The sequence below is a fragment of the Poromitra crassiceps genome (genome assembly GCF_964638095.1).
Source record: "Poromitra crassiceps genome assembly, chromosome: 2".
NCBI lineage: Eukaryota > Metazoa > Chordata > Actinopteri > Beryciformes > Melamphaidae > Poromitra > Poromitra crassiceps.
The window spans coordinates 94,366,130-94,390,207 of record NC_139624.1 but is presented as its reverse complement, the minus strand read 5'-3'; the positions used below and the strand labels follow the sequence as shown (position 1 = coordinate 94,390,207).

The window sequence follows — 24,078 nt, the reverse complement described above, 5'->3', positions numbered from 1 at the left end:
AGTCCAAGACTCCTCCAAATAAACTTCCATGCTGTATGTCCAGTCCACCACTTGCCCTCATGTAGCTTACTCGGCTAACGCTATAGCTTTACGTTTAGTTTACTGGATTGCCTCATTGATTGTATGGGAAAATACAAACACGTCTTCAGCGGAGACTCCTCTTTGAGGGCGACATCATTGACCATACTGTATATGGACCAAAAGTTGAGCCTAGCGACCCAGCACATGGCTATTGTTTTGTTTCCCACTGCCGTGGATCCTTTGGGGATCCTACAATTAATAGGTGACTAAGAATGTGCCAGATGAAAAATTTAGCTTAACACATTCACTGCCAGCCGTTTTTCAAAACTGTAGTTAGCTTCTGCCAGAGGGTTTTTTTGAGGATTCTGGCTCATCTTTCAAGAGCCGAGGATTCGTTTCTGTTAGGATTTTGTGAACACACAATATCTCAAAAGAACTAATAGAATGTGTGCTTTCTCTGTCTAAAAGAGTTAGTTTGTAGAGTTAGTAGTTATGTAAGCATTAGCAGTTGAATACAGCATGGTTTCAACGTCTGTAAATTTATTCTGAGATAAACGGCTTTTTGTGAAATTTGATAGAACAGTCACTTTAACCATTCATTTTTGGCATCAGTAAGACGTCAGACATCTAAACAATAGTTTTGAACAGTAATTTCCTCCATAACAGCAGGAAACACCCCTCTCCTTCAAACTCCTCCCTCCGTGTGTGTTCTTCTTGGCTGCAGCGGGCGTGTCACAAGCTCGTTGCTGCTGCTGCTGTAACCTCGCGTCACCAGGCTCACTGCTTTGCTGCTGCTGTGCCTGTCTGCCTGTCTGCCTGGCGGCCGCTGGGCAAGTCTGGATGGATGGGCTCGCTCGTTTCTTGGGGTTCTGAGAGCTTTGATGAAGCTTTTGCGATTCTGGTCTTATTTATGCTGCGTGTTTCAAAGTGTGTTCCACCCGTAATCTATTATGCAAATTTGCAAAACCCCACCGCCAGCTCCCAAGCGCGAAAGCGTTTTCGCCAATCCATTTTCATGAGAATGGCTTCCTCACAGTGCTTTTTGCTTGCCTTCCTCTAGAATGGAGAGCACTGTCGCCACTTAGTGGGTCGGTGGAATGGGTTGTACACGTTCGGTCGCTCCAATATTTTTATAGGAGACGTGGGGGGCATTGATCCACGTAGCACCGTCAAATTTTTTTTGCAACTCGTCATTGGCAGTGAACCGTTGGAATTTTTTTGACGAGTCAACTCGCCATTGGCAGTGAACGTGTTAAAATACATTAATAGACTAGAGAACGCAATTAATATTATTTTTCCTCAATAATGATACATTGTTTCAACCACCCGCAGCCCATCCGCTATTAATCAGAATGTTTATTTTTATGATCTGGCCTGCCCGCGGGGCGGGATATCCGCGGTCAGCGCGGTTATAACTGCGGCCCGCGCATCACTAATATATATATACGATGCATTGAGATTGCTGCACAGCTGTAGAGATGTCCAAAGAGGAATCCGAGCAGCCGAAGATGGCAAGTTCTGCCTCTGGCTGAAGGGCTATCCTGTAGGCCCTGGAGTGAGGAGAGCTGGTTTTTAACACAGAGTTGGGATGAGGAGGGCTTGACAATGTGTATGAATGTCCATGACAGGTCAGTTTTGTTTTGTTTGGTATTGCTGTGTTGACAATTTGTTTTTTAAGGGGTTGCATTGGTTCTGAGTTTTCGTGTTTTGTGAAAATGTGTTTGTCCTCTGCCATGATGTCGTAGGTAGAGGTTTCATTACAGGCTTGTTAAAACTCAAACTATCCTGTAGGCCAGGCCTATTCAACTGGCCGCCCGTGGGCCGGATACAGCCCGTTTGAATTTTGATCCGGCCCGCCAGAGTTTGATATAAAAAAAAATAATAATAATAATAATAAATGGGTGGGGGACAAAGATCTATGACTGGCCCGGGAGAAGCTTTTTTATTTTATTTTTCCTTGTTTGTTACATTACAGTGTTTGATTTTCATCATAATCTGGTTTTCCATAATAATAATAAGTTCAGTGTTTATGCCTGTGTTGCTGTCTGTTGTAGTGTAAAACGACTAAAGGGAGAGCAGGTGCTTACATGAAAGTGAATGAGAAAAGGAGAAGATACTGAATAATGACATCACAACAGTAATGTTAATTTAAAATTAAATATTCTTCTAAATATGGATAAAAGTCCAAAAAACATCAAAAAAAAATCGACGCTGCCCGGCACCCCCTATGTAATAATAGTTCCAGCACAGCTGCGAAAATGTGGTGGCGGGTTGTGTCAAGTGTACATATAATGGCTCTGGGAACGGTCCGGCCCCCGGCCCCTTAGGTTTCTGACAATGTGGCCCCCTGAACAATTTAGTTGAATAGCCCTGCTGTAGGCCTTAAGAGTACCAGTCAAATACCCTGGCCCAGAATCTGGTTATCGTGAACATTTTCGAGATCGTTTTATCGCCCAGCCCTAATTTCAGACCAAGCCGACCTGGGGTGTTGGCATGAGGTGGTTTCCAGGACTTTCCAGGTGGTCCCAGGACCTTAGGACCTGTCCATGATCTTCCCCGGATCATAACCCGCCGCCATGCACATTTTCAGCACAATCCGACCTGTGACCTAATGTTCTGAGGATGATGTTAGACATACCTGAGGGTGGTCTCCACCTCCCTGCTCTCATACTGCTCTCCCTGGTTCAGGAGCCTCAGGATGCCCTTCTCAAAAGACTCTGTGCACTGATCCTTAGGAAGCTGTCGAAAACAAAGAGTTCAATCAACTACAGCATCATACACTGAGGTCCGTGCAGGGGGTTCCCCAAGCCCCGGTCACCAGTGATTTCTCCGCCTAGTGGCCAATGTGCGACCGGCTGCTTTATAGATTTAATTTTTGGAGGGTTGAGGCCATAGATATAAATGCGTAAATATCGTAAATATGTATTTATATGTATGAGGTAGTCTCGGCTCCCAGACGTTTGGTGAGCTGCGCCACCAAACGTCTGGGAATTTCACTGTCAGAAACTGTCTGTCCGAGCCCGGCGAGAACCGCCGGCAGCAGACACGCCTACATTTATTATTAGAATTTTATTTGGTAGCGGCAATGCCATTTATCATAGTCCTAACACAGAGCATGAAGCTGATATGCTCCAAACAAAAGTTATAGCTGTGGTTTATTTTACAATCATTTTTCCTACCCGGAAGTGGTCCGCTTGATACTGTGAACTTGTGTGAAGTCATCAGCAGCCAGCAGGCTCTGTAACGTTAGCCTCGGGAGTCAGGCTTATCGCTGGGGGAAAGACCTCTAGCCGCCGGGGCCGGATGAAACACGTCCTATTAACAGGTTATGTTTGTTTCTACGTGATTAATATGTTTCTCCGCAAATGCGACGATGTTTTGCGAGACACCGGTTCTGCATGAGATCTGCCCCCAGAAAGCAGGCCCGCCCACAACACTCATGATTGGTTCTCCGATGCAAGGCTTCCAACAGCGCCACCTAACGTTATGCAAAGATTTAAATACTAATATTCTCAGTGTTACAGGAGTGAAACGGATTAAGACTGAGGGCTGAGTCTATGTATGAGGCAGCCAGGTAGTGTGTGTGAAGGCAGCACTGTGCACAACCAATGGTGTCCATTGAAAAAAGCATGTGATCGACTCGTCAGTGGAAGTTACCCTGGGCCTGGTTGGCTCGGCTCAGTCTGAGCGTCTGAGCTCAGTCAGTCGGCTGCTAAGAGCCATACAAAAGTGTCTGTAACGATACGCATTAGCTGGCTGGCAAGACAAGAGCCACAAAACCAGATGGAATTAAAATGTGTCAGATGATGGATTATACACGGGAGACAAAACTATCGCTGCAGCAGATGATACTTATGGCTAGAGTTAGCTGGCTAGCCTGGCTTGCATCTATGACATCGCTCACGCTAGTTAGTTAGCAGCTAATGTTCACGTTATTAGCAACGCAAGTGCTAGCTAGCATGCCACTAGGCCGAATTCAGTAAAAAAAAAGACCTGTTGACAATCAGGCTAACGTTATGCTGTCTGTTAGATAGACCATCTATATGAGCAATCTGAATAACGTTACACAGCTATGGTTTTCAACAGTCCTTGCTTCCTTTATCAAACTAATAGCATTAATAACGTTATGCCTGATGTCACACTGTGGGATATGCCACTTTCCACGACACATATGATGATAATTATCAACTTTATTTGTATGGCAACCTTAACAAGGTTACATGGTGCTTGTACAAGCACAAACTAGAACGACCGCACCGTGGATTTATGCCTCTGCCATTAGTTCATTCTTGAGTCCAAATCACCATTTGAGGCAAATTGGAAGAAATTCCGTCAAGGTGCTCCTGAGATGTTGCGTTACAGAGCTTGGAAATTGGGTGTGTGAGGTCACAGTGACCTTGAATTTTGACCTTTAACCATCAAAGTCTAATCAGTTTATCCTTGAGTGCAAGTCGATGTTTGAGCCAAATCGGAAGAAATTCCATCAAGCCGTTCTTGAGATATCACGATATCACGAACTTGGGAATGGCGTTCGTGAGGTCACAGTGACCTTGAACTTTGACCACCAAATGCATTCATCCTTGAGGCCAAGTTAATGTTTGAGGCAAATTTTATGAAATTCCGTCAAGGCATTCCTGAGATATGGCGTTAACAAGCTTGAAAATGGCATTGGAGAGGTCATAGTGACCTTGACCTTTGATCACCAAAATGTAATCCGTTCATCCTTGCGCCCAAGTGGATGTTTGAGCCAAATTGGAAGAAATTCCATCAAGCCGTTCTGGAGATATCGCTTTAACAAACTTGGGAATGGCATTCGTGAGGTCACAGTGACCTTGACCTTTGACCACGGAAATCTAATCAGTTCATCCTTGAGTCCAAGTCAATTTTTGAGGCAAATTTGATGAAATTCCGTCAAGGCATTCCTTAGATATCGCGTTAACAAGCTTGAAAATGGCGTTCGAGAGGTCACAGTGACCTTGACCGTTGACCTTTGACCACCAAAATCTAATCAGTTCATCCTTGAGTGCAAGTCGATGTTTGAGGCAGATTTGATGAAATTCCGTCAAGGCATTCCTGAGATATCGCGTTAACAAGCTTTAAAATGGCGTTTGAGAGGTCACAGTGACCTTGACCTTTGACCACCAAAATCTAATCAGATCATCCTTCAGTCTAAGTTGATGTTTGAGGCAAATTTGATTACATTTCGTCAAGGCGTTCCTCAGATATCGCGTTAACGAACATCGGACGGACAACCCGGATCCATAATGCCTCCGGCCTGGCTATCGCCGGCGGAGGCATAAAAATCAACAAGCATAAGCTTGGGGCGGCTTTAGCTCAGGAGGTAGAGCGGGTCGGCCAATGACGCAAGGGTTGGCGGCTCGATCCCCGCTCCCTCCCAGCTGCCGTCGCCGTGTCCCTGGGCAAGACACCCAACCCTCCTTGCTCCCGATGGTGTGTAGGCACCCTGCGTGGCAGCCTGCCGCCATCGGTGTATGAATGGGTGAATGTAGACTATCTACTGATTGTAAAGCGCTTTGGATAAAAGCGCTATAGGAAATGCATGTTGCATCATGATAATACTTTATCAGAGATTAATAGAATCATATTGAATACATGCTATATCATTCTGTATCAAATTGTAATTGTGCCCCCTTATTTCATAGACTAGAGCAGTGATTCCCAACCTGTGGGCTGCAGCCCCCTGGTGGGCCGCGAAGGTATTGCAAGTGGGCCGCCAAATCATTTCCAAAAAAGTATGATTTTTGAAAAAAAAAAAATCGAAAAAAAAAAAAATCTATTTTTTTTTGAAAGATTTTGAAAAATCATACTTGAAAAAGTATGATTTTTGTTTCTTTGATGTTATTGCTTTTGCTTGAATTGAAGTTTCATCTTTACATCATCTTTATATTGGGTTTGTGTTTATTTGTAACCCTATCGATTTAATGGGCTTTCTTCTGATATTTGGATTTTGTTTGGATCTGATATTGGATGTCAAATTGTTATGAGAATGCATTTTTCCATTGTTGAAGGATACCGTTATTTATTAATCATTTGTTAATTAGCCTGTTACAGACAGCCCCTTGCTTGTCATTTCTGACATCTGTGTGGTGCTGATGGACAGCTCCTTGAATGATTGGTGTGTGTGTGTGTGTGTGTGTGTGTGTGTGTGTGTGTGTGTGTGTGTGTGTGCGTGTGTGTATGTGTGTGTGTGTGTGGACAGCTCCTTGAAAACTGTAATACTGAAGGTGTTGCAACATGTTACAGGTGCTGTGTTAGTGACTGTGGAGCTTCCAACATGTTTCTCCTGTATTCAGTTCAGTCCTTTATGTTCAATTTTCAATAAAAAAGTGCTCTGAGAACGCATTATATGGCCTTTGTATTTATGGGGCCGGAGGTGGGCCGCGAACATTTTTGAGACATAAAAGTGGGCCCTGAGTTGGAAAAGGTTGGGAACCACTGGACTAGAGAATGTTTTCTTTGTTTTAACAAATGTACATTGCCTGTTTGTGTTTTGAAATATGACTTGTTTTTAATTAAATTGAGCATTAGGCTTTTATATGAATGTTTATTTCTATTATTTCAATTGGCACGGTCATGGATACATATTTGAGGTTTGTTTATTAATTGGGGGGAAAGGATCACTGGAAAAAACGGCGCGAACATGATCCGGCTACTTTTTCAATCTGACTGGCTACTCAAAAGTTTGGGGAACGCCCTGCGGTGTGTTTCCCCATCTGCCTTTAGAATAGGGCTGGGTATTGGCAAGGACCTCACGATACGATACGTATCACGATACATGGGTCGCGATATCATTGTATCACGATACAATACATATTGTGATATATTGCAATACTCTTTACTCTACACAATTTACTAAAAATTTAAAAATAGAGCTAAAAATACAACACACTGTGTACCACCCAGGTGGTTGGGCAAGTTACTTTCAAAATGTAATATACTACATATTACTAGTTACATTCATTTGAAAGTAATGTTACTTTACAATATTACGGTCTGTGTAGAGTAACTTGTTACTTATTACACTACTTTCGCATTTGCTTTTACCAAAACAACAGCAGCAGCAGAATGACATCGCTGTCCTGGAACCATCCCGAAAAATAATTTCAACCGCCTTGAAGTGTAAACAATTCAAAATTCTAAATGTTATTCTTTTCCTTTGTTATTGTCATCTATAGTGGTTATTTATTTGCATAAAAACACAGTTTGATTAGGAAATGATTGTATATTTTTTAAATATGTGTTAAGCTTGGATTAATTTTTTTTTGTACTGAATTTGTTACTTGAGTTACTTGACAAAGTAACTGGTATAATATTACTGAAATCCTATAAGTAATAAGTTATATTACTGAGTTACTGCTAAAAGTAATATATTACATGTAATATGTTACTTTTGTAATGAGTTACCCCCAACACTGCCAGGTAGTATAATAATATGTACATCACTTTATATTGATAACTTAGTGGACAAATTTAGTCAAAACTATTGAGTGTGTTACTGAATTTTGGGTGAGGGAGAGAAAGAGAGAACGCATCAGCACGATCAGACCGTTGCAGGGAGAGAGAGAGAGAGAGAGACAGACAGACAGACACACACACACACACACACACGGAGACGGGGGGGGAGGCAGAGAAAACGAGCGAGACAGACAGTGAGAAAGACGGGAGGGCGATCAGACGAGAGAGACCAACAGAGAGTGGAGAGAGAGACCGAGAGAGAAAGCGAGAGCGGGAGAGAGAGCTGGCACACAGCTGCTCCTGGATAGCAGGTTAATTTCACACAGAGCATCCTGAGAGATGTTTATTCCCAGTAACTAGTAGCAATAATAACAATATACCAATGGCCAAATACTTACCCATACTAATGATAATAGCTACTACCCATATTAATACAACAGTGCATCTTTGCACAAAGCTCCCATGTTTAAGGTACCTCCGTTTAAGGTAGATTTAGAACAGATAAAAAAAAATTGCGATTAATTTGCGATTAATCGCGATTAACTATGGACAATCATGCGATTAATCGCGATTAAATATTTTAATCGATTGACAGCCCTAATATATATATACCGGTATATATATTAGGGCATTCACAGACTAGTCGACTAGTAAAACCACTAGTCGACACTGTGCTTAGTAGTCGACTAGTCTAAAAAAAAAAAAAATCTTTAAGAAAGAACATGAGGGGCTCTATCGTTGCATCGGCCTATGAACTGCGCTCAAAGCCAGATGCAGCGCTGATCAGTGGGCGTGGACCAGCGCACTTGAAATTTTGGTATCGGCGCTACACGCAGCATTAAGCATTACAACCACGCCTTTTAAGCGTAATATTATGCACTATCTGCTGATTGGGTAAGTCCAGTAAACAAATCACATGCTTCACTTTTCAGCTCCAATTCCACGGAGCGATCCAGTCCGGCTTCAAAGCCGAGGGCTCTGATCTCCCCCCTCCCCTTTTTTCCCCTCTGTCTGTCTGGCTATTATTCCATATTATTCTCAAACCAATCTAACTGCAGTTTAAATACTGCAAGCATGTAAATACGCTACACTATAGCAAGATCAAAGTGAAAAGAATGTTCTAAAAGCATCAGCTAGAAAAATATAGCCTATCCCTATACGATGAGATTAATTAGATTGGTGAAAGTTTATCCAGAATGATATTGTTTTGCTACCTTTTCTTCTCCCCTGCTAGGATGGTAGGATATGCACATAAATATAGCCTACATTATGTAAAGTCATTGCATAAATGTGTTTTTATTGTAAAACTAAAATGTGAAGTAGCTAGAGCCAATTTATTGGAGCGGACATCATATAGCACATGCCAGTAGAACCGCATTACACTGTCACTCATCTAAATCACGTTAAATCTACAAGGGATATATATAGCCCCAATATGACATATATGTTTCACATAGGGTGGTGTTTTCATTTCAATGTTTTATTTGGTCCAATGTTGAAATGTTCTACAATTGCAGGTTGTTTTACCATTACACATTATTTAGATCTACCTTTATATCTATTTCGGCTCATTTGGTTGCTATTTAGTAGTGAAATGGATTAGTCCAATGCATGCTGGGAGATTTCACAACTTCTTTTTTCTATGGGACGTGTGTTGTGTCTGTCTGAGCGAGGGAGTCAGAGAGAGAGAGTCGTATTGTGCCTGTCAGACTGAGGAGAGAGGGAGAGAGTGACACAGAGAAGGGTGACAGAGGAGAGCCAGAGGGGAGCGCTCCACGCAACTGGCGCACTGAATAGGCCTGGTTTTCAAAAGCGCTAAGCGCTAAATTTACGCCAGGTGGGAAGATATCATTAGGCCGGTATTTAAGGCCGACACGCCCATTCTCGCCCATTCAGGGAGTGCGCCACGCCCATTCCGCCTAAAGCGCATTTGCCAGCGTAAAGCCATGTTGATATCTTCCGAGGCAGGCGCAAGGCACGTTTTTTTGCGTTTAAGGCCCGTTTTAGCGCCGAAGGCCTGTGGGAGAATAGGGGCCGAGGTATTTACACGACATACATGGACTATCATATCCCATATCCCATATCCCCCACAAAGAACATCAAAACACAACAAAACAAAACAAGAAAACTGCATAAGATACACAATAATCCAAGAACAAACAAGACTATTGGACAAACAACCAAACAAAAACAATGCATTCAAAGTAAATACATAGATCTTGCCCTGTTGGCAGCTAGGAAATGCATAGCTTTAAATTGGAAAGCATCCAATCCCCCAGCTGTAGTTCACTGGTGGAATTAACTCTCAAGCTACCATACGTTGGATAACATTTACTACAAGAGCAAAGGCAGATTCTTAGACATCCCCAAAATATGGCAACCACATACAGAGTTTGACTTTAAGAACTTTTTACCCCAGTGTCATTAGGCTTATCAGGATAGGAGCTGAATGCATTGTTTTTGTTTGGTTGTTTGTCCAATAGTCTTGTTTGTTCTTGGATTAATGTGCATCTTATGCAGTTTTCTTGTTTTGTTTTGTTGTGTTTTGATGTTCTTTGTGGGGGATATGGGATATGGGATATGATAGTCCATGTATGTCGTGTAAATACCTCATGTTCTTTCTTAAAGATACAAAAAAAAAAAAAAAAAAAAAACGACTAGTCGACTACCTTTAGCGACGACTAGTCGACTAGTAAAATTCACTAGTCGTGAATGCCCTAATATATATATATTAGAGATGGGAATAGATTAATTTTTTTAATCTAGATTAATCTAGATTAATCCTGGTCATTAATCTAGATTAATCTAGATTAAAATGGGTCATTTGAAGTCTGTCGAAGCCATTCAAAATATAGAAGTAAGTCCTTGTGAACAGGTTTCTGTTTATTCAATTCAACTTGAATAGCCAGTAGGCATTTAAAGGTAAGAAACCAGCAGGTTACACACATGGTTTGTCTTCATCTGGACAAAGTTCTATCCTGAACTACCTGGAATGAACACCAGAGGGTATAAGAAAAACAACCCACATTTCTGGGATCAATAATATTAAACTGGCATTAAACTGTCAGTAGCTGTGTTTCCATTACAGTTTTTCGCAAAATAATTGCGATATTTCTACAACTTCGACAATGTACAATTGCGACTTGTAGGCGTTTCCATTGAAGTTGAGTTTGGTCTGATGCGCGCACACCTGAACGCAATTCCCCATTACCAGCAGCTGCCACAGTGATTACGCACGGGGATCTGCCCATATCCCATCCCCTGCATGCTCAAATCTAACCAATGGTCAATGCAAATCACAACATGAAGTTACAACGCATATAAACGAGCCTGATTATCAATTCAAAAGAAAATGAGTCGCAAAATGTTGCTGGCTGTGGTGAATGCGAGCGCGACAGACAGAGGAAAAAAGGTAGCCTATACAACTGGTCCGATTTAGACATTTCAGAATGTTGTGTAGGCTATTATAACATTGTACCTGAAACGTGTGTAATGTATTACTCACAGTCACTGTATTCACTTCACTGAATACTGAATACTGAAGTGACTTCAGTCAGGAGCACCGCACCGGTGTGCTTTTCCAAAGGAGAAGACGGGTCACATGACGTGCAAATGCGGAAAATCTGTTTCCATTACACTTTTGCGATAAACTGCTATATCGACACATCTGAAAAACCACCTCATGAGAGCGGCAGACATAAATGTCCGCGCTTACATACCTGTTCCATTCTAAAGTGATAATCATCATGGCCTGCTCAATATAAGTGGACCCTGCTACCAGACAACTTTGAGAATAGATTAACGGCGATAATTTTTTTATCGCGCGTTAAGAGTCTCGCGTTAACGCAGCCGTTAATGGCGTTAACGATCCCATCTATAATATATATATATAGCTTCGAACTAGGGTTGTCACAATAATAGAATTTCTAGCTTCATACCGATACCTAGGAAAATATCAGATGCACGCTTCTCCATAATCTAGGTCTGATAAAGCATCATTAAAAACTTTGCACTTACCGGTATGTATAGTGATGTATAACAAAATACAAACACATATTTGGGCGGTCTAACCTAGTTTGTTAGTTTGTGGATTATTCAAGCTTTCTAGTGAAGTAGGGTCCATTTGATAGATTTGGTAGTTTATTCCATGGCAGAAAAACATCCAGCTTGGGAGTCTCTCTCCAGCTCTTCTACTTCTTCCTGGCTGAGGGCAGAGTCAATGCTACAGTGACTCACTAGCACCTTTCAGGTACAAGTGGTACAGGAAAGGACAGACCGGGGTTAGCTGGTGCGAATGCTAATTTCAGTAGACATCTCTGCAACACAGTACTTAGATGTGAGTACCTTTAGCAGGAAGTTTTCCAGTTCCAGGTGGGTTTTAGTCACACTGCTGGACGAGGAGTCGGACCACTTCACCTGAAACACAGCACAGGGGAATCTCCGTCACCAAACACACCACAAGGGGGCACTCAAGATCACCTCTGCCATAGTTATGTTTTTGGTTTGTACGTTTATCCGTTTGTCTGTTAGCAGGATTACGGAAAAACTACTGGACCGATTTTCATGAAACTTGGTGAAGGGTGTAGCATGGACCAAGGAAGAAGCCATTACATTTTGGTGCGGATCCGATCCAGGTCGGGGGAGGTGCTAGGGGAAAGGGCCCGTAGCTAGGGGATGCAGAATTGAAATTAACAGTCAAAAGGTGAAGAAATGAGCCACTTAAGGTCAAAGCAGGACCCCGGAGTCAGGAAGTCTTCTTGTATAAAAGGTATTTATATCATTGCAAAGAGGAGCAAGTTTGTACATTCATGGATGAACTTGTGCTTAGCTTATATTGAAAAGTCTCGTACATGAGATTACAAATGCTTTGACGTACATAAGGAGCAGCCAACCAGGAAGGCAGGTTACGTGTAACCCTTTCTATCTGCTATCAAATGACCCTGTACAGAGAGAGATGAACTGGAAAATGTGGGTCAGAGGCTGTCCTTAACTCATTCTCCGCCATTGGTGTCTCGTCTCGGAACGTCATTTAAGAGACAACGCTTCCCCACCATTGACGTCAGGCGACGTCAATAGGTGTTTTCACCGTCATGTGATAGATGGCTGTCTTACTCACCTTGTGAAATACTACAGCACATCTAAAGTTGTACAGGAGTGAGCATGATTGTCTAACAAAACCAGGAAGCAGAGGAAAGCAACAATTTCCCTACACAGCTGTACAGGCTAGGGATGTTCATTTTGAACAATTTCCATAATCGAAAATCGGGAAAATTAACGATCAATTATCGATTATCGATAGCATAATAATAATAATAATAATAATAATAATAATAATAATAATAATAATATATATATATATAATTTGCTCTGGTCTGGTAATAACGTTGCGCGTTCTTGGCCAGCTATAATGGCGATGCCGCTGTGTAGTAAGAATATCAGACACTAGCGCTGTGGCCAGGTAAACAAACATGTTACATGTCAGGTTACATGATGTAAGGCAGTGATACTCGGGCCACACAAGTTAACTTAACTTGTGTGGCCCGCGATGGAATTGCAAAAAAAAATATATATATATATATATATATATATATATATATATATATATATTATTTTTTTTACAGTGCACCTTAACGCAACATGCAAGATACCCGCTGAATAAGGCCATGTTCAGACTAGGAGGCCAAATCGGATTTGTGAACTTTAGTGACCTATTAATGACTTTATCCAGATTGGTTTTATGAGTCTGGACGTTCCAAGTCTGATTTGTGTCACTCGTCCCAAACCACATATGGAGGTAGTTTCCAATCTGCTTTCGACTGATGTGACTTGAGTGCGGACGCGCAGATCCACCAAATCTGATTTGAACGTCACTCGCAACTCGTCATCAAATGCTTCTGCGCAGGAAAACCACGTCACCAACGTACGTATTTACTGACGCCCACGTCGTTACCATAGCAACCCATGCAGATAGGCTGTTTAGGTCTGGCCACACAGATCCGACTTGAGAATCAGATTTGTGGCAGTGCGGACACACTCCCAAATCAGATTTGGGAAACCAATCAAGATAATGATGATTAATGACTTTATCAGCAAATCTGATTTGCCTGTAATGTGAACATGGCCTAAGTGTCCAAATGTTCATGTCATTCTGGCCAATACTCCACTTCTGTTATAGCATTTCAGTCTGGAATATGGAATATCTTTCAATAATCTATGATTTAGCTGCTAAATTGTCGAATACCGCCGTCTGCTCGCTACCCAGGCACTTATGTATGTACTTAACCTAACTAACTATCCGGTGTGCACAACATTGTCAGACTAAACTCCGACTGACACCCCAAAAACCCACAATCCGCTACAGAAAAATGTATATTGATTGTTTATTAACTGGCCCCTGGCCCCTTCTATCATTTCACGAAAGTGGCCCCTGGGCAAAGCAAGTTGAGTATCCCTGATGTAAGGCAATCGGCGTCTTCCAGCTTAGCTGACAGCACAAGAGTCAAATCAACAGGCATGAGCCACTGAGGTCCGCAGACTGCTGGGTGCGTTTGTTTGTGTCCCCGGCGCATGCCGGTGTGAATTCCCCATGTTTAAAACAGTTTTGTTGGCACAAAGGCCCGTGCCCATCCAGAAAACTAGAGACTATATGAAGCTCCACCTCACGTTAGTCGGCTGTGCAATGGAGTGGGGCGAGGAGGAACGAATTCCACCCAAACCTAGTCCGCAAAAAAATTAAATAAATAAATAATAATAATAATAATAATCATCGATCAAAATTCCACATGATCGAATCAATTCCTTAACGATCAATTATCGATTTTCAATAATTGATGAACATCCCTAGTACAGGCACTGCTCAAACGCTGGTCCGGCAGGTTTTATCGACATGGGCATGGACTCCATTACAGCGGGGGGCAGCCTGTGACTCAAATGTGAAGGATTTTCTTTTCGCTGCCTCCACGCTGCAGGCACTGACAACGCGTCCACAAGTCACTTGTCCTCAGTTCCTAAACTCTCACACCTTGTAAATTTCAACCGGCAGATCTGCTCATGACCTCCATACACAACCAGTCCCCCCCAACCCCCCCCCCCCCCCACCCGTGTAAAACAAATGCCCGACCCATCTCTCTCAAGAGCAGGGTGAATCTCTTTCTCGCACCGGTGTTACTAAAAACTGTGCCCACAGGCGTGTTTGACCGGAAGGGGAAACCAAATCATTATGGGGATCACAGTTAAGTGTAACACCGGCCAGTATCCGCCATCAAAGACATTTATTCGGTTCAGGACCCGTGAAGATGACTTCATTTACAAAAATGCTTTTTTTCATCAGCTTTTTGGGGAGAGACAGAGCCAAGGTTTTTAAATTACATTTTAAAGATAACGATGTCTCTGTTAACACCTCTGTAAACTACAGACGTACACTTGATGCCAATGTAGGGGGCGCAGGTATGGCCCTGAAAGTAGTAGGGAGAGTGAATGCTAGAACTAAGTTCTAAGTCAGAGTTCCTGGACAGGGAAAGTCGGGTACTTGTGGCATCCAGCTTAATTCAATGCCACTTTGACTTTGCGAGCACAGCCTGGTACAGCAGTCTCCTCAAGCTGTGGAAGACAAAGCTCCAGGTCTCTCAAAACAAACTGAACTAGAGAACCAGTTCACACAGCTAAATTGGCTACCTGTGGAGTCCAGAGCGACACAAGCTAAGGGGCCCTTTACACGAGGACAGTTTCTGAAAGAAACAACACAATAGCGTTTCCTTCACACCTTTTCCTTCACACCTTCTCCCTGTTTACACGAGCGCTGTTGAATTTTTAAAACGCCGTAATGTACATGCCAGGTCGCTAGGTGGCAGTGTGATCACCTTATACTTCACTTTAAACGCGGAAGTAGAGTACACTTTCCGCAGTCATTTAGACTTGCCAAAAAGCTTTTTTCAAGCTAAAAAAAACAAACAAACTGTTAAAGTTTTAATATTTGTCGGGTGAGAATGTAACATATATGTGACCAGTTTATCAGAATAACGCCTATTGGAAATCTTTAACGAGCAGCGAGGACCCGGAGCGCTGACTGTGATCTGTCACCCTACTGCTACTGGCAGTGAGAAAACACTGTCGACTGCTTTTGTAACTAACGTTAAATGCCGACCGGGTACAGCCATCGGCTCCTCGCAGCAGTAACGCTATGAACATGTAACTGAAGTTGGCCGCAGTGTAGCTTAATTCTGAGTGTTGCCAAACTTCATTCATACTGACGTTGTATTTGGTTGCCAACTCGCGCACGGCTATGGCGTAATCGCGTGTGCAGGCACGCTACAGGCACGTCAGAGTTTCTGAAATGTGCCGTTCCAAAGCGATTACATGGAGCGCTCAGCGGGAAGCGTCTCTAACAATTTCACTCTGGAGGGTGGTTTTAAAATGTGTCGTTTCCTAAGCGCGAATTCGCCGTCGCCGTCTTAACGGGAGGCACTAACGATACAATAATTCCCCGTTTCCATAGGAAACCGTCCTCGTGTAAAGTGCCCCTAAAACTCTGTCAGGTCCATAAAATTGTAAATGGTACAGCCCCCAATTACTTATTAGACCTCTTCCCACAGGTCAGAGAGGCCCACAGGCACAACACCAGGTCTAGTGTAGCAAATCTGACACTGGTAAAGATCAGTAGTCAGATGGGCAAAAGTTCTTTCAGATACTCAGGTGCCCATGATTGGAATAAGGTACCCAACAGCATTAAACAGACTACCAACATAGTCATGCTTAAGGCAAAAACTGAAACACTGCCTTCTAGGTAGCGTACCTCTGTAAAGTTAGTTGTGTGCAGGACTGTATGTAGCACATTTAATGAAGTTTTATTAGTTTCATTACTGCGGTGTAGCACTAGCTCTATTGCAGCGGATTGGGCATGCTCAACTTCCGCGGGCAACGTTGCAGACAGAGTAGGAAGGCTGATCCATGAGCGGCTGCTTCCGGGACACGGGTCGGGGTCTTAAATCGGCCTCGGCTGGGTCTACTGGGCGAGGGTGTATGATGTTGACAGACCCGAAACACCTTACGACCCCACCTAGCATCACTGATGACGCGTCCCAGCGCATGCTGTAGTATGTATTTTGAAACGTTATCTGTACTATGATTGTTGTGAATACTTTTTGTGTTGGATGCTTCTGTGTTTTTACGTGTGGCCAATGCTGTTCTACACTATCTCCATGTACATGTATGCACGCACACCCATGACATTTCACTACAAACAAGGACCACAATGGAAATACGTTTTGTGACTTTTTTGTGTTATCCTTGATGTTCTTTTAATTGTGCATGTACTCTGGAAGTGTCCTTTTAATTTGAAATGTCAAACAAATAAACTAAAAACTAAACTAAACTAAAGGAGACAGACGTTTTCAGTGAACACTACCTACATTCAAGGGTCGATAACTAAAGAACGGATAGGTAGAAGGTAGAATCAAACTTATTTTCCCGTATGAAAGTAGAGGCTCTCTTCTTTCTTTTGGGATATTCAGTGTTTACAGATCCTTTCGAAAAAATTAGAATATCATGGAAATACCATGGATGACTGTAGGCTTCAGCGGATTGTCAAGCAAAGACGATTCAAAAAATTAGGCGGAGATTCAGAGGGAGTGGACTGAGGCTGGAGTCAGTCATAACTGAGAAGTAACTGCTGATTTTCTTCACACTATTCAAATTTCTTGAAATACTGTTTTGGGGGTTTTCTGGAGATGTAGGCCAAAATTATGAAAAATGAAACAAATAAAGGCTAGATTTCACTTTGTGTGTAATCTTATCTTTATCTTTATTGTTTATTGAAGCAGGGACAGTACACAATAAATATATTGCACCAGAGATAGCTAAAAGCTAATTTGCATCTGTAGTCCCTGGGCACACAGAGTCCTGTGCGCACACAGTACATATCAAATACAGCAAAGGAAAATCCTAATGTCTAAACAGTCAAGAGTCTAGTAGGAACGGGGGGTCCCCGCGCAACCGAAAGATATATTTTTCTAACATAGATTTTTGTACTCCTCAAGGTGTCTAATAAACAAATTTTGTTGTTACCCCGGTGAAATAGTGTCCCATGGGTCCGTTTGGCGGCCATCTTTGCGGGCATATTGCGATGTCTGATGAAAATGGATAAGGTCATAACTTTTGAACTAGACGTCATACAGAGACAAATGACACCACTTTTCTGTATGATTTCTGCATGAGGAATTGATTGAGAGGGTTGTTTTAATGATTTTACAGGTTTGGTATAGTAAAACTCAAAAACATTTGAAAAAAGTGTCTAATTTACTCTCAAAATCTTGCAAAAGAAATCTATCTACATATTAGTCCATGGGCCAGAAGGGTTGGGAATAATGCTCATATTGATTTTTGGCAAGGTATACATCTCTAGAGTTAGAAAATATGTGAGAGCATTGCACCAATGGTAGCTAAATGTGTGTTATCACTCGATTTATAACACCATGCAAAACATAATAGTTGGGGGACTTTTAGGGACATTTGAGGCTAAGTTCATGCAAATCAAGTCTAAAAGCTCCAGATTTTGCCCAGAATTAGCCCAGGGCATGCTCTAACAATTGAGCCAGAGTGACCGAGCCGGTGACCCCCAGGGTCACCATGGCAGCCAGATCCAATATGACCACTGTCCGAAAAAGATTTTGGCTATAACTTTTGAAAGAGATGAGCTAGAAATACAGACTTGGTGTCTATCTTATGTCTTTTGACCATTAGAAAGGTGTTGGAATGCTTATCTTTACTAATGAAGATGTGTGTGGACCCCTAATCTGCATATTTCCAAGATGGCGACTACCTGAATATGAGTTTTACCATAACTGTTGATGCTTTTAGAAACTCGGTGTCCATTTTATGGTTTTTGAGTTTTAGAAACACATTGTAATACTCAGATTTATGATTGAATCTATCTATAGCACTCTACTTTGCATAGTAAGTAGGCTACCAATATGGCCGCTAAACAACTTTTTTTTTTACATACACTTTCACCCAGATTGAGTGTAGACTTGTAAGAATAAGTTACCATCAAACTGGTGGAAACAAACAATCTACAGTATGTATCTTACAGATTTTATTGAAACAATTAGACAAATAGAGTAGAACCCATTCCCATTGATACAGGTAATAGCCAGTCTGTGCATCAATGCTCTCCATAAATGTGAAATGCTATCAATACTGATCAAAGGTGTTTAGAATTTGAACAAAATATTACAATATCAGAAACAAAAACAACAGAACAAAACATATATTGGTGCCTATATGTACAAGTGAGTAGTAGCCTACTTATGTCCATAGGTTGAATTGAGTTAGAAGTGCTCAGTCCTTTTGATTTACCAGGGTGACTGATTTTGCATAAAAGACTTCAGATGACAAGTGGTTTTTGTTTATATCCTTATAGCCACAGCCAGATTACTCAAATATTGTTGTCTCGACCCTCATTGTTGGTACAGGCACTCTTGCATCCACATTGAGGTGCCACGGGCTCCAGCTTTACAGTATTCACAGCACCCACAACATGACTTTTTGCAGACGCAGCAGAGAATGATTGCTCAGGCTTTACTGGCATCTGGAAGATGGGTCCAGTAAGGTTCCAAAGTCTTGGTCATGGAGTCCCAGTACCAGCCCCACGTACTGAACTCTGGATGTTTTGCTGGACAGAGGTTGCCTGATTCCAGTAGAAGCTGGGCTGCAGCAGTCCCCATTTTACATGCTGAATCAGTGCATCTTGGGTGGGAGGCAGGTTCTCTTGATGCATTTGAAAAAAGCCAATGTCTAGCATCATCTACTTGGCTGGAGCTACATGTACAGCTTTTGCTGTACATGACAACCCCAAGGTGAGGGCGACCAGGGTTTTGGGATGAACTCCTCCTTTCTCCCAAGAAGGATGTTATACAGTACCTTCCAGCAGATCTGAATATGACATATCTGCACTTCAGCCTTGTAACCATCCTGAAGCAGACACTACAGTAGAATGATTTATAGCACCTGGCACATGCTGGGCCAGTAGCCATAGAAACTCAGGATCCATACGTCCGACAGTGACGTTGTAATACTTGCAATACGCTTCGTCTACACATTAGGCCTCACAGAGCACTGGATCGGCTTCACATGTGGAAAATACATTTATGTTCACAAAATCTGCAATGTTCTTGGTCCCCAGAGATCACTGGCATTACATCTCTTCCATGTGCTAAAATGATGTGATACTACATCAGCCTTCCAGGGCTATGGGAAAAGGAGTGGATGGACAGCTTGGGAAGCAACATGCGGATCTCACTGAGACCGTGGATGCCTTCACCTTGGAGCCTGACCCGATCAACTCAGATGTCGATGTCCAAAGACTGGAAGCATTATGGTTGTTGTCATGTCCAGCAAGAGCTGTGTCTCCAGCCAAGTAGATGAAGCCAGACATCCGCTTTTCTCAAATGGTACCAAGTCCCTTGAGAACTTGCCTCCCACCCAAGATGCACTGATTCAGCATGTCAAATGGGGACTGCTGCAGACCAGCTTCTACTGGAATCAGGCAACCTCTGTCCAGCAAAATATCCAGAGTTCAGTACGTGGGGCTGGTACTGGGACTCCCATGACCAAGACTTGGGAACCTTACTGGACCCATCTTTCAGATGCCAGTAAAGCCTGAGTCATCATTCTCTGCTGCAGCTGCAAAAAGTCATGTAGTGGATGCTGTGAATGCTGTAAAGCTGGAGCCCGTGGCACCTCAATGTGGATGCAAGAGTGCCTGTACCAACAATGCAGTCAAGACAACAATATTTGATTAATCTGGCTGTGGATATAAGGATATAAACAAAAAACACTTTACACTCAATCTAACTTAACCCCCCCAACCCATGGACATACCTAAGTGTTACTCACTAATTGTTTCAATAAAATATGTAAGATAAATACTGTAGATTGTTTGTTTCCACCAGTTTGATGGTAACTCATTCTTACAACTACAAAAGTGTATGTAAAAAAAAAAAGTTGTTTAGCTGCCATATTGGTAGCCTACTTACTATGCAAAGTAGAGGGCTATAGATAGATTCAATCATAAATCTGAGTATTACAATGTGTTTCTAAAATTCAAAAACCATAAAATGGACACCGAGTTTACTAAAAGCATCAACAGTTATGGTAAAACTCATATTCAGGTAGTCGCCATCTTGGAAATATGCAGATTAGGGGTCCACACACATCTTCATTAGTAAAGATAAGCATTCCAACACCTTTCTAATGGTCAAAAAACATAAGATAGACACCAAGTCTGTATTTCTAGCTCATCTCTTTCAAAAGTTATAGCCAAAATCTTTTTCGGACAGTGGTCATATTGGATCTGGCCGCCATGGTGACCCCAGGGGTCACCGGCTCGGGCACTCTGGCTCAATTGTTAGAGCATGCCCTGGGCTAATTCTGGGCAAAATCTGGTGCTTTTAGACTTGATTTGCATGAACTTACCCTCAAATGTCCCTAAAAGTCCCGCAACTATTATGTTTTGCATGGTGTTATAAATCGAGTGATAACACACATTTAGCTACCATTGGTGCAATGCTCTCACATATTTTCTAACTCTAGAGATGTATACCTTGCCAAAAATCAATATGAGCATTATTCCCAACCCTTCTGGCCCATGGACTACCGTAATATGTAGATAGATTTCTTTTGCAAGATTTTGAGAGTAAATTAGACACTTTTTTCAAATGTTTTTGAGTTTTACTATACCAAACCTGTTAAAATCATTAAAACAGCCCTCTCAATCAATTCCTCATGCAGAAATCATACAGAAAAGTGGTGTCATTTGTCTCTGTATGACGTCTAGTTCAAAAGTTATGACCTTATCCATTTTCATCAGACATCGCAATATGCCCGCAAAGATGGCCACCAAACGGACCCATGGGACACTATTTCAACGGGGTAATAACAAAATTTGTTTATTAGACACCTTGAGGAGTACAAAAATCTATGTTAGAAAAATATATCTTTCGGGTGCGCGGGTACCCCCCGTTCCTACTAGACTAATACATGATAAAAAATTATACTTACTATTAGCAAGATACAACATATACAATGCGCATAACAGTAAAAATAGAACACATAGAGGTAGATAGCAATCCACTATGAAAGTTTCACTTTTTGAAAGGAATTATGGAAAAAAACTAACTTTCCATGATATTCAAATTTTTTGGAAAGGATCTGTACATAGTCATAGAAGAAAGTATTCTGTGGGTCTTGGAAAATTAGTGAAAATGATCAGAAACCCTAGTGGTGGCTGGCGACTTTTCCTTTGAAACTCTGGCGGGGAATGAGTTAAAATGAATGGCGTATGTGTGTGTTAGTGTTGTCACAATACCAAGATTATATCCTGCGATACTATACAAGGGATCAGCTGAGCAGCATTTTGGTAAACAAACTGCGTTTCCGGGGGAAAAAAGCAATGGGACTCTATGGAGCCAGCCTTGAGTGCTCACTCTAGCCCCGACGATGTTGTTTACATTTTAAAAACTGCGAATGTCAAAATATAAGCAATGTCATGTATAGTTTTTGAGATATGAATGTTTGTTTGGCAAAACTCATACTAGTTAATGGCTGTGCTTCCGGGGGATTTGCGGTGTCATGAGTGACGTCCCGCTGATTCTTCGTATCCAGCCAAAGTATCATGATACCGGGTAGCACAGTATTTCCCACTCAATGATTTTTTTTTCTCTCTCTCTCTCTCTCTTGTACAAAAAAAGGGGAAAGGGACATACTCTTTGGAGTAAATGCACACTTTTCCTGACGAATGCATCACAGCATAGGTTGTGACCTCTCCTGACCTCCTGTTGTTGTTGTTTTTTGTTGTTGTTGTTGTTTGTCCTGTGTGTATTTTCTCTTGAAAAAAGGATGTAAAAATAAAGTATAAAAAAACACACACTAGTGGAGTGATGATTGAGCGATATCGGGGGCAATCAAAGGCAGAGTAGAACGGGTTAGATGTCATTCTCAAGACACGTGATCGATTAAATGCATCGTGATTCGTTGAGATGCACGTGGGGGAGGCGGCCGCCTCTCCTCGGAAAGTCCGCAGCCAGGAAAATCACACATCACCGTCGTATCTGCTTCAAAAACACCTGGCAGCGGTCAGCAGACAAAACAGCTTGGGAGTCTGTGAAGCACTGGGGAGCAGGGCTGCATGTGTGACCAGGTTAAAGACCGCTAATATCAGCCAGCCACCGTTCACTAACGTTATACATCAAATGGCAACAAAACAAGTCCGCCTTCTGCTTGACTGCCTGGAACTCCGTGCATTGCGCTGGACATTTGAAAGTATTTTAACTTAACAGCCATACCACACTCACTGTAACACCAAGTCCGTCTGTGCAGCGTTCTGGCTGCGCCGCAGCCTTGCTCTGTCCTCCGCACGGCGGCATGTCCCACTGCACACGTTTCAGAAGCGGAGCGCTTCCGAGCGCTGTCTGGCAGCGAGATCGCGCGATACTGTGTGTACAACGGGGTGGATGTAAAGAGCACAACACACAAAGAACACAGTCTGTCGTTGACTTGCTTTTGATTTGGTCATTTTCCCTTGATTTTTGTGCTTCTACCATGGGTAAGTAGGCTGAAATTATTTCTTTATTTGTCATACAGTGCCTGTTAGCAGGAGGAGAACTCTTGCATTTAGGGTTGCCAACTGTTCCTTAAAATACGGAATCGTCCCGTATTTGTAAACAAAAAGACGTGTTCCGTATTGAACTGATACGGGACGCGCTTTGTCCCGTATTGGAGAAACACGCAGTGCAAAGAGTGAAGGGCTATTTGTATTGAGCGAGTAAACCCTGCAGCCGCTGCTGCTCTGCCCCTCACCCTGTCTGGGGTGTCATCATGTTTCGTTCAACTACCCTAGATTGCGCCTCTCTCATTCTGTTTGTTGTGTCGGAGCCGGAACGCGTACAGAACGGGCCAGGTGGGATCGAGCCGTAAGGACTGAACAACAACTCAAAATCCTGTGGGAAACACTGTAGTATCACGATACCGCAGAGAAATCTATTAAAAAAATTTTTTTGAATTTGCAATGTATTCACCTCCACAAATTATAAGGAATGGGCACCAATTCTTGAAAAATCGACAATTGATCGTTACGAATCACGTCGATCATGTGGAATTTTGATGTTGTTTTTTTTTTTTTTGCGGACTAGGTTTGGGGCCATGGAATTCTTTCCTCCTCTGCTCCTCTCCCCTCTCCATGTGCACAGCCGACTAACGTGAGGTGTATATACCGTATATATATTAGGGGTGGGCATTTTAAGCAGTTTAAATACTCGAGTACTCTCCTTCTATTATGAACGAGTAACCGGGTACTCGCGCGGGGGGGAGTAATGACAGAGCAGGGGTAATCTGCTGTGTATGGGGCTGTTCACACATAACGTTTGCATTTTTGCATGGAAAAAGCACTACCTGGAGCATTTTTTGTGAGGAGAGGGATTGACTGTGATATTAGGTGACGCCAACGTCTAAAAGCCTACCTCAGACAGCATCTCCGATGGTTGGATGGATGGCATTAGCACTTTTTGGAGCGGACAATAATGTTGTGAA

At 42.4% G+C, this 24,078-nt stretch overlaps 1 protein-coding gene across 1 annotated transcript in view; it reads right to left on the bottom strand.

Annotated features, from left to right (window-relative positions):
* zcchc2 (zinc finger, CCHC domain containing 2) overlaps nucleotides 1-24,078 on the bottom strand; it is a gene marked incomplete at its 5' end in the record, with an annotated part of 116,610 nt that overhangs the window by 68,651 nt on the left and 23,881 nt on the right. Inside the window, 2 exons of the mRNA XM_083631852.1 lie at nucleotides 2,660-2,760; nucleotides 11,842-11,913. Of these exons, the coding sequence (XP_083487978.1) occupies nucleotides 2,660-2,760; nucleotides 11,842-11,913 (173 nt within the window). The remainder of the gene's footprint in view (nucleotides 1-2,659; nucleotides 2,761-11,841; nucleotides 11,914-24,078) is intronic.